Source organism: Haplochromis burtoni, unplaced genomic scaffold, assembly GCF_018398535.1.
Source record: "Haplochromis burtoni strain Fernald_Lab_line unplaced genomic scaffold, NCSU_Asbu1 Contig_56, whole genome shotgun sequence".
Taxonomy (NCBI): domain Eukaryota; kingdom Metazoa; phylum Chordata; class Actinopteri; order Cichliformes; family Cichlidae; genus Haplochromis; species Haplochromis burtoni.
This window is the reverse complement of record NW_024582417.1, coordinates 442,117-453,032: the sequence shown is the minus strand read 5'-3', so window position 1 is coordinate 453,032 and position 10,916 is coordinate 442,117. Positions and strand designations below refer to the sequence as shown.

The 10,916-nt window shown below is 45.3% G+C and overlaps 1 protein-coding gene across 1 annotated transcript; it reads left to right on the top strand.

The window, feature by feature from the left end:
• Window positions 1-364: 364 nt before the first annotated feature.
• arhgap35b (Rho GTPase activating protein 35b) lies at window positions 365-10,435 on the top strand. The gene is made up of 7 exons (XM_005922063.2): window positions 365-496; window positions 2,212-6,119; window positions 6,279-6,420; window positions 6,820-6,897; window positions 7,056-7,187; window positions 7,400-7,505; window positions 7,641-10,435. Exons 2-7 carry the CDS (start codon window positions 2,406-2,408, stop codon window positions 8,050-8,052), a joined length of 4,584 nt encoding a protein of 1,527 aa, XP_005922125.1. The 5' UTR covers window positions 365-496; window positions 2,212-2,405; the 3' UTR covers window positions 8,053-10,435.
• The last annotated feature ends 481 nt before the right edge of the window (window positions 10,436-10,916 follow it).

The following is a 10,916-nucleotide window of genomic DNA, read 5'->3' as shown; positions in this document are numbered from 1 at the left end:
CGGCGATTGCATCAAACTCACCGTTGTCTCGTGTGCGCGACCGGCCCAGCGTTATGTGGGCACAACAATGGACAGAATAATTATTGAAAAAGCAACGTGGTGAACCGGGAGGAGAAGACGACTGAGTAGATTTTTTTTTCTTTTTTTAAACACGCGTCTCAATCTCGCACTGGTGAAGAAAGCGTTGCGGGAACAGAAATCGGATTGTTCTATTGTTCGGGATATTTATTTCTTGCCTTTCCCGTGTTTGATTTCAGTTAAAACATTAGTGCAAGGAAAAAAAACAAAACAAAACAGGAGAAATCCAGACATGGGTGAAGGATATTGTATTCAGATGAGCACATCGCACAAATTGTAGAGGTATCGGTTTCATGTGCGAATAGTTCCGACCCACAGTGCATTCTCTGCGGCTGCTTATGCACATCAGGCGGCGGCGAGGGCTGCGGCAAGAGCTGGCCTGACAGATGCAAGAGGAGAAAGGGGGAGAAATGCAATGGTATGTATTCTACGTGCTCGCTCTGCTTTATTGGCTATTTCCTAGCGAAGCTGTCGAGTGCTACACCCCAAGACAGCTGGGTAAATACATTCCCGTGAAAGGTTGTCTGTCTGTCGGTGTGCAGGAGGTAAGGCTATCCCGGCTCTCCGGCGCTGCCATTTCATTATGTAGACAGCAGGCCTGGCGTGGTCACCCCTCTCTGTGCACCCTCAAGCCCGTGTTAACTGTTAATCCTTTTGCAGAACATATAAGGTTACACAATCTTAGCTTTAAAAAAAGTAGGTTGTGTGAAGGGAATTGATTAAAAGGGCACTTTGGTGTGCTGTTTTGCTGATGGCGTTTTGGTAAAGGCATGCTGGTTGGTTTTTTTTCTTGATTTGAAAAGAACTTGTCTGCTCATTTGGATATCAGGCCTTGCTCAGCTGAGCTGTTTGGACTGCCCATGTTTGCTTCCGACCCCACCATGAAGTCATGGTCATATGGCAGGTTAAATATTTCTTCATGACTCATGCTTGTTTTGTATTTTTAAATGCAGGATTTTTTCACTCAGGAAATCTTATTACACATTAATTAACCTCTGCATATGGTTTATTTTTTATTTTTTTAGATCACATTATGTGCCGACTATTGTAGCAGAATTGCATCAGTGCTATAATAATGGAAGCATTAGTCAGTGCCATAAAATTGGCAGTAACATTAAGTGTCTTAAAGGTGTGAGCAAGTCCGTAGCCCTTTGGCAATGATGGTAAGTGTGACTAAGGCTGTTTAATAAGCTCTTCATTCATTTTTTTGGTCAGGGAAGATGCTTTTAAAGATAGCTGCTGTTTCCCTTAGGCTGAAGAGTGTTGACTGAGGCGCTTTCACCATAGTCATTTTAATGCTTGTCACCCCACTCACTGATCAGCTGAGGTCGTCATTTTAACAAAAAGGGGGGAAAAAGTACCACTCCCAACATGTTTCTCCAGGGATTAATGTCATCTTTTGATCCTCTGTAGATGTTTTTAAGGAATTCTGGCGATCAGTACAGCTGGTGTTGAAATGAGTCGATTAAATAAATTTGTCGATCAGATAAAAGATTATTCAAAAATTTAGATGAAGCGCAGTCAAGTGTACTTGCCCATTTTATTCAGTTCATTAATTGAATGTGCAAAAATGAGCCTTCTTCCTTATTTGAGATTGTGTTTGGCCCCCTGCAAGGAGACCACATTGCTGGTATTCCTGTTATTATATGTCTGTTTTCATTACGCTTTGCTGGTGGCAGGATGTATGCCAGTGTGCATATAATATTAATGCAGTGATGTCGGGCAACTTGAAATCAATTAAAAATAATGAGAACCAGTATTGGTTGGTGTTATGGGTTCTTTGTGGCATTTACCATTGAGAGGATTCATCAGTCTTTGTCAAACAAAGGGAATAAGCACAAAATGGATTAATATGTGCCTCCATTATTATTATAGATAGCATCTGTTGTTAAGAAGGATAAAAGTAAAAAATGTCTCATTCAAACTAACAAGTACATTTTTACATCTTAAAGTAGCATAATGCTATTTACTTTTATTATTATAGCTGCTTAAGGGGAAGAAGGGCCTGACATTTGCCCAATCATTCTCTTTCATACTGTTTTGTTTCCCCCCTTTATTTCAAAATGAGTTTTTGGTTGATTGCTTATTTTGTCTGATTTCATTTTTTTTTTTGTTCTCTGTTTCTTTTGACAGGATCTGATTCATGCAACGAGTGAATGAAAGAACCGTCTGCTCATATCACTGCGGCGCTGTCTTATTATAATTTAAGCCCCAGCAGACGAAAGAGAAATCTGATCTCCTTTGTAGATCAGCAACTTTATGGACAAACATTCAAGTGAACTCCTTCATACAGTGCCTGTTTAAGGCAGGATGAGTGTCAGCAGGCTATGATGGCCAAAAAGCAAGATGCGCGGTCGCCCATTTACAACCTCATTGTGGTGGGTTTGTCCGGAACAGAGAAAGAGAAGGGACAATGTGGGGTTGGCAAGTCCTGCTTGTGTAATAGGTTTGTGCGTCCTAGCGCTGATGACTTCTACTTGGATCACACGTCCGTGTTGAGCACCAGCGACTTTGGGGGTCGAGTGGTCAATAATGATCACTTCCTATTTTGGGGGGAGGTGTCACGGGTTCTCGAGGAGGGGCCCGAGTGCAGGATGCATGTTGTGGAGCAGACCGAATTCATTGATGACCAGACGTTTCAGCCACACCGTAGCACTGCTATGCAGCCCTATATCAAACGGGCAGCAGCAACCAAGCTGGCCTCAGCAGAGAAGCTCATGTACTTCTGTACGGATCAGCTAGGTCTGGAGCAAGACTTTGAGCAAAAGCAAATGCCAGAGGGTAAGCTGCAGGTCGATGGCTTCCTCCTTTGTGTCGATGTAAGCCGTGGCATGAATCGAAACTTTGACGACCAGCTGAAATTTGTCTCAAACCTGTATGGTCAGCTGAGCAAGACTAAGAAGCCCATTGTGCTGGTCCTCAGCAAATGCGACGAAGGAGTAGAGCGCTACATTAAAGATGCACATACCTTTGCTATCACAAAAAAGAGTCTACCGGTAGTTGAGACATCGGCACGCTCAAACATAAATGTGGACCTCGCCTTTCTCACTTTGGTTCAGCTTATCGACAAGAGCAGGGGCAAGCCTAAGATCATCCCATACTTTGAGGCCCTAAAACTCCAGAGTCAGCAGATAGCTTCTGCTAAGGATCGCTATGAATGGCTAATCAACCGTATAGTAAAGAATCATAATGAAACCTGGCTAAACACCAGTCGACGCATGAACAACTCCCCAGAGTACAAAGAATATGTCTTCTTGGAGGGAACGGCTAAATGCAAGAAACTTTTTCAGCAGCATGTCTACCGTCTGAAGCAGGAACATATTGAGAGGCGTCGGAAAATATACGTAAGCACTCTTCCTTTAGCACTTAGCTCTTTAGTGCCTGACCTGGATGAGATTGATCAGCTGAGCTGGTCTGGGGTACAGAAAGTCCTTGAGTCCAAGCAACACTTCACCCACTGGTTTGTTGTTCTGGAGGACTCGCCATGGGAGGATACGTCTCACATCGACAACATGGAAGATGAGCGAATCCCTTCTGACCTGTTGGAGACTGCTGAAGCAGAAGAAATTTTTAATGCCCACCTGGAGCATCTGCGCAATGAGTGCAAACGGGCGGAGATGAGGCAGGAGTTTAAGCAGAGACTGGCTTCCTCCCCCTTCGTAACACCTGGTAAACCTTGGGAGGAGGCCCGGAGCTTCATCATGAATGAAGAGTTCTACCAGTGGCTTGAGGAGCCAGAATACCTGGATCTCTATAATCGGCACCAGAAGGAGATCATTGACCGTGCTAAAGAAGACTTCCAGGAGCTTCTGCTGGAATACTCTGAGCTTTTTTATGAGCTTGAAGTGGATGCTAAACCCAGCAAGGAGAAGATGGGGGCAATCCAAGAGGTTCTTGGGGAGGAGCAGAGGTTCAAGGCACTACAGAAACTTCCTGCTGAAAGAGATGCTTTGGTATTAAAACATATCCACTTCGTCTATCATCCCACCAAGGAGACCTGCCCTAGCAGTCCACACTGCGTAGACTCTAAGATTGAGCAGCTGTTAGCATCACGTTTTCCCTCCCATTACCCCTTTTTTGACGTGAAAGCTCATTTTGGGGACACCAAGGCTGACAGAATAAACCTCGTTATACTTGGGAAGGATGGACTAGCCAGAGAATTTGCCAATGAGATTAGAGCTCTCTGCACAAATGATGACTGGTATGTGTTAGACGGGAAGATGTACGAACTGACGCTGCGACCTATTGACGGAAATGTACGTCTTCCGGTAAATTCTTTCTACACCCCCACTTTCACTCCTCATGGGTGTTTGTGTTTGTATAATTCAAAAGAATCACTTTCTTATGTGGTGGAAAGCCTCGAGCGACTTAGGGAGTCAACTCTGGGCCGAAGAGATAGCCAGCTAGCACAGCTGCCGACTTCACTGCTTTTAGTCACTAAACGAGGTGTAGGATCATACGTTGATATAGGTGGTGACACTGCCTTAAACTTGATAACACAGGGGCAGCAGTTTGCAAGGAGATTGCAGTGTAGCTTTTTAGACCCCGCCTCCCCCGGTGTGGGCTACGGCCATAACATAAGTGAGACCCAAATAAACCAGGTGCTGAGGGGCCTTCTGGATATTAGGAGGAGCACATCTTTTAGTAGCAGCTCCCCACCTCTCCTCCCTGAGCCTCCAGGTCTCCGAGACTCTCAGCCAGTCCCAGAGGCAGACCTTCGCATTGTCATGTGCTTAATGTGTGGAGACCCCTACGACACCGAGCAGCTCCTGTCGCCTTTCTTAATGCATCAGCACTGCAGGCCCATGTCTAATAGCGGCACCTCCGTGTTGCTGGAGCAGACAGTTGGTGGACATAAGCTGGCTATAGAGCTCTCTCTGCTTTCATACCACGCCTCCTTCACTTTGAGGAAGAGCAGGTTAGTGCACGGCTACATTGCAGTCTACTCGGTCTCCCGAAAGGCCTCCCTGGAGACCCTTTGTGCATTCTTGTGCGAGGTGCAGGACATCATCCCTATTCAGCTGTTGGCAGTCGGAGATAGCCAGGCAGAGCTCACTGACAGCGATTATGCCTGTGAACAGCTGATCCAGGGGGAGGAACTAGCCCATGAGATTGAGGGTCGCTTCAACAGCGTGGTTTGTGGGTCTGGAGGGGTGGTGGGGGGCCTCCACAGGATAGAAATGTTTCATCCGTTTCTGATGGAGGTAGTAGAGAAGCGCAACATCGTGGAGGCCACGCACATGTACGATAATGTCGCTGAAGCGTGTACCAATGAAAATGTCTACTCCCCGCGCTGCAGCTCTCCTAGTCCTGTGACTATGTTCCTGGATTCCGAGGACGACGTAGAGCCGTCGCCACCGTACTATGATGGCACGCTCACATCTCACAGTAGCGGTTTCAACATGCCCGACTTAGATTCCAGTGACATCTCTGTCATATCTGATATCAGGGACTTTGAGAACAAACTGAACAACAAAGTACCCCCCCAAGTGAGAGTGAAACCAGGCGTCACTTTCGATTTCCGGAAAATGAGCCGTAACCCATATATCGACACGCTGGGTCATCGGCGGTCCTTACCCTCCGCTGTCACCTGGGTTCCTGGTGGCGACATGGGATACGATCCCTCAGACTACGCCGAACCCATTGACGCCGTTTCAAAACCCCGCCCGAGCAACGAAGAGATCATCTACTCGGTACCACATGACAGCACACAAGGAAAAATCATCACCATCCGCAACTCAAACAGGATGCACTCCAATGGAAACGGCTCAGACAGCGAAGCGGACAGCAGCTCTCTGGAACGAAGGAGGAAGTTCTCTGCAATTGGCGTGAAGCCTCGTCTTTACCGTGACCGCTCTAAGCGGCTGGGCAAGTTCAGTAGCTTTCGCACGAGCTTCATAGGCAGTGATGACGAGATGGGAGCTCTTCCAAAGTCCAAAGAAGATGACTTTGGGACCCTTAAAGGTGAAAGTCTAGTGAATGAGGAGAGCGAAGACCCAAAGAAGAGGAACATTCTGAAGAGCCTGCGGCGGACAGCCAAGGTGTGTTATTATTGAGAAAAGCCATTTGTCATGTTGCATAGCTTTCAAATTAGTGTAATGACTGGACATTTTGTTAGAAGCCATGGAGTGCACCTTGGTGTCAGCGTAATTATTGCTTTGAGATACTAAGAGTTTCGTTCTTTTTCTTTTTTCCTGCAGAAAACTAGACCAAAGCCCCGTCCAGCTATTCCCAAGCCCTTGGAGAGCAACTACTTCGGGGTCCCCCTGGTGAATGTGGTATCCCCAGACAGACCGATCCCTCTCTTCATTGAAAAGTGTGTCCGCTTCATTGAGACAACAGGTAAGTGCCTTTTTTTTCCTCGTTAATTAACAGCTTATTTCGTGCTGTTCCTTTAATTGTGTTTAAAGTTTCGTTCAGAGAAATTCTCACTGCACTCATCACTTATCAGGTTTTTAATTTGTATTTTTGGTAAAGGTTCTTTATGGAATTTATTTTAGTGATTAATCATCTTCACATTCCTGCAGAGTTCCTAAACCCATGCACCTGCTCATGACCATAATGCAATGTGAAATTAATACTAGGGTGCGTTTAATCTTCAGCATCTGTTTAATCTTCGGCGTCTGTGTTGCCTCGTCTGTTTGCAAAGGGGCTGATGAAGTGTTTGTGCTTTGCTTGTTTCCCACTGTGACACCCACCCATGTCTTTCCCCTTTTCTCTGCTTCGCTCGTTCTCCTTCAGGCCTGAACACGGAGGGTTTGTACCGCGTAAGCGGCAACAAGTCTGAGATGGAGAGCATGCAGAGGCAGTTTGAGCAGGGTGAGTTGCTCATCGTACTTGTTTGAACCAGCTGTAATTATGTGACTGCCTAATCAAAACATGAGCAGGGTTACTGGAAGAAAGTGACACAGAACTCATTGCTCATTCCCGATGAATGCTACGACTGACGGGCGTTAACTGTCATTCTCCCTGTGCAGACCACGGATTAGACCTAGTGGAGAAAGACTTCTCCATAAACACTGTGGCTGGAGGCCTCAAAAGCTTCTTCTCTGAACTGCCTGAGCCCCTGGTGCCTTGTGCTCTGCAGGTGGACCTACTGGATGCTTTCAGTAAGCAAACACTGCTGGGCTGGGAGAGTCTTTACTAGAACATAAAAAGATTATTTTTTTAGAAAGGAACAGGGGTGGGAAGGTTTTGGCAGAGCTGCTCCATTTTAGGTGTTTTAGTCTTGACAAACATTTTTCTGACGGCGTAGAGAGACGTTTCAGCTTTAAATCACTGTGTGTGATGAAGTCTTTAAAAAAACATCCTGTTTGTGCAGAAATCAGTGATAGAGAACAGAGGCTATATACCATGAAGGATGTCCTGAGGAGGTTCCCCAAGGAGAATTATGATGTCTTCAAATATGTAACGAACCACTTACACAAGTAAGTCCCCTGTTTACGGTTTAAATCACTTTCATGCGTTGTCATCTATTTTTTTTTTTTTTGTTTGCTTGTTTTTTACCCCTCCTCCGCTATATGAGAAGGAATCAGTCAGTGTACCTTTCTGTGTTTTCTCAGGGTGAGCCAGCTGAACAGGGTGAACTTGATGACCAGTGAGAACTTGTCCATCTGTTTCTGGCCCACCCTCATGAGGCCAGACTTCTCCACCATGGATGCTCTGACTGCCACGCGCACCTACCAGACAATCATTGAGACCTTCATCCACCAGTGTGCATTCTTCTTCTACAACCAGCCCCTCCTCGACTCCCCCACCGGCCTGGGGGGCCTCCCTGCCTCGCCCACCACCACCCTCGGCGGGAGCTCTGCCTACTCTTGTTACCGCTCCTCTCCACCTCACACCACCCCTCACTTCAGCCCCTTGCAGCAGTCCCCACCCACTACCCCCCAGTCTCCCCTGCAGTCTCTGCTCCCTCCCCTCCACCAGCACCCCCACGCCCACCATTCCCCCGCTGAACAGGAGACACTGTGAGAGACAATGAAACCATGTGTGCCCATGATGATGCTGGACCTTATCACCAACACACACTAAAAGAAAAAAAAAAGAGTAAAAAAAAAAAAAGAAGTAAAAGAAAAAAATGTGCACATGCACATTTCATTTTTGATCATGATGGACAACCCGGGTTATGAGGACTGGAGATGGAAAGTGTCTGAGAAACTTCCCCAACCTGCCAATTATGTTCATGCTTGTGTGCGTCGGAGCGGAGGCTACCATTACCAGTGAAGCTCCTTCCGCCCTCTGATCTCCTGGATGAGTGGATGTCGGGTCAGAGAAGTGGAGGGCAGAGGTCACGGTCACAGCGAGCCACCACTCATCCCATAATACAAAGAAATAGAGACCTCTATGACAAGCTGGAAGAGAAAGACTTGGGGCCACCGTGTTTTTAGTATGTGTAAAAACTGTTTTTAGTTTCTTTTTCTCTTGAAAGTACTGCCACTGGATTTATAGTCTGGTCCTCTGTAGGTCCTTTGGGCAGCAGTTTGCTCCATATAGCAGAGTTTCCTCTGTGTCTGCCTTTTGGGTTTCTGTCATCGGCTCTACTTGAGGGGTCAGCATGGGGATGGGAGGGAAGGGAACGGTTGGGAGTAACACATCCAGGGATGCACTTTAATGATCACTGTTGGGTTTTTTCTCCTCAAAAGGGGTTTTTCTTTTTTTTGACATACAGTTTTTCTTCTTTCGTGATTTTAATTTCACAGCTCAAACAGCCATACCCATTGCCACGACAGAGCTCTGGCAGATCAAACTTTGTTTACATCAGACCTGTTTTTTGTATCCACAAACTTATCTGAAGCACTTTTTTTTTTTTTTTTTTAATAGTGTAGTGTTTAAATATGAAGAAATGCCACACGGATTCATTGTTCATGTTTGTTTGTGTAGTGGTCAAGTGTGGCATCAGTACAGGCTTGTGAAACAAGATCCTTTTTTAAAAAAAAAAAAAAAAAAAAAAAAAGAAAAGGAAAAAAAGTGGATCCGGTGTGGGTGGGTGGGGGTTTCCCATTTTAGGTCGGTGGGAAATCCAAATCCGCTCGTGTTCCTCATTCATCCAGCCATGTGAAAAACTCGTTTTGTTTGTCCTCTTTTCTAGCTGTTGGTCGATCAGAGTGGGCGTATATAGGGATGCTTAGTTCGATTAGGCCGTTGGAATATCAGTGAAGGCTTTGCCTGCCGTCGGTCAAGTGAAGGAGAAAACTTTTGCCATTTTGAATGTGTAACCCAGCAACGCCATACATGCAAATTTTACGCTAGCATCTGTTGTCCACGTCAACCAAACACTTGAAACATGCTAGGTTTCCGGACGTGTTGCTGTGGCTGTTTATCAAACCGAGCGCTTTGTATCCGTGTACTATTAACTCTGAAGGTTTAGTATTCTCAACGCACTGTCACTGCTAGTCCTGCTATTGAAACACAATGACCAGTGGAAGTGAAGTACCTGCGGATCGAGACGTTCAGGAAGCACCCGTGGCAGTTTACTTGCTCTAGTTGATTAGTTTTGTGCTGCAATATCGTCCTTCATTTTCGCTGAAAACAAGCAGCACTGATAATGAAGGCCTAACAACTTTAATAACGGTTAAGTCCATGAGAGGAAGCACTGTCTCTTTCAATGAAGGTGGAAGATGTGGACCAGAGGACTGCGGCTCTGCTGTAGTTCTCGGTTGCTATGACCACAGAATAGTGGGATCAACTGTATGAATATTTAGGATCAACAATTACTGGTACTTTTTGGGATCATGATGCTGTTGGAAGTCAGTCGTTTTACCTGTTCGTCAGGAGTATAAAATGAGGGCTTTCCTCAAACCGTGCAGTGCTTGCAGCTGAACCTGGCGCAGAACCGACCAGACAACACGATTCCCTGGAGTATATAAATGTTACGGCATCGCTCTCGATGCCCATCCTCGGCAGATCCTGCTGAGGCAAAAAAAAAGTGAGTGCGTACTACTCTATGATGGTTGTTTATTTGTATGTTTGGGGGGGAGGGGAGGGGGACACCACCTTTTAGTCAATGGTAGAAAACATTTCTAGTGTGTATTTCAATGATTGAAAGTCCATTTTTACAATTTTGTGAATGGTTCGAGGCCACCTGAGTTTAGTGCATGATTTTAAAAAAAATAAACAAAACACACATACACACACATGCACACACCAGGGGAGAAGGACGAAAGCCTCCCTCCCTGTTTTAAAACGTGAAATTAGAAGAAAACCAATACTGAAGTGAAAATAGCTGCAACGTGAAAGTTGATGTACTGTGCACCAGAAGCAAACCATGGAATTTGTCTGACTGAGAATAGTGTTTGAAGATGAAGGCCTTATGTGAACTGTATAATAGTTAATAAATTAAATCTTGTAAAATTGTCCCCAGTTTTCGCTGCTGCCTCTGTCTCCCATTGATCCTTTTCTCCGTTCAGGTTTGAAATGAGATTGGAGCTCCGCTGGTAAAAAAAAGCGCATTCTTTTGATTATACTTTGCGAAGCCACACAATAGCAGCCAGATGAAGGTTGTCACAACAGTAGAGACCAAGGAATTAAAAAATATCAATCATCCCATTTTGTAAGTTAAAAAAAGTCACTGTTGTGGGAAAATGGAGCGGAGGGCTAATGACAGTTTTTGAAAAGCCATTCTGCACTGTGCTCCCACCCGACAACATATAAGGCTGTTATTTTCCACTTTTTTAGCTGTGGAGTAAATAAGTGTGCTTTTTCTATTACTACTATTTTCTTGATTGACAGCTTAATAAACAAGCACAGCAACGCATGAATAGTCTACATGGCTGCTGGCACATATTGCCAAGGACAATGATTGAAGATTGTGTTGTATGAAACTTTTAATATAATAA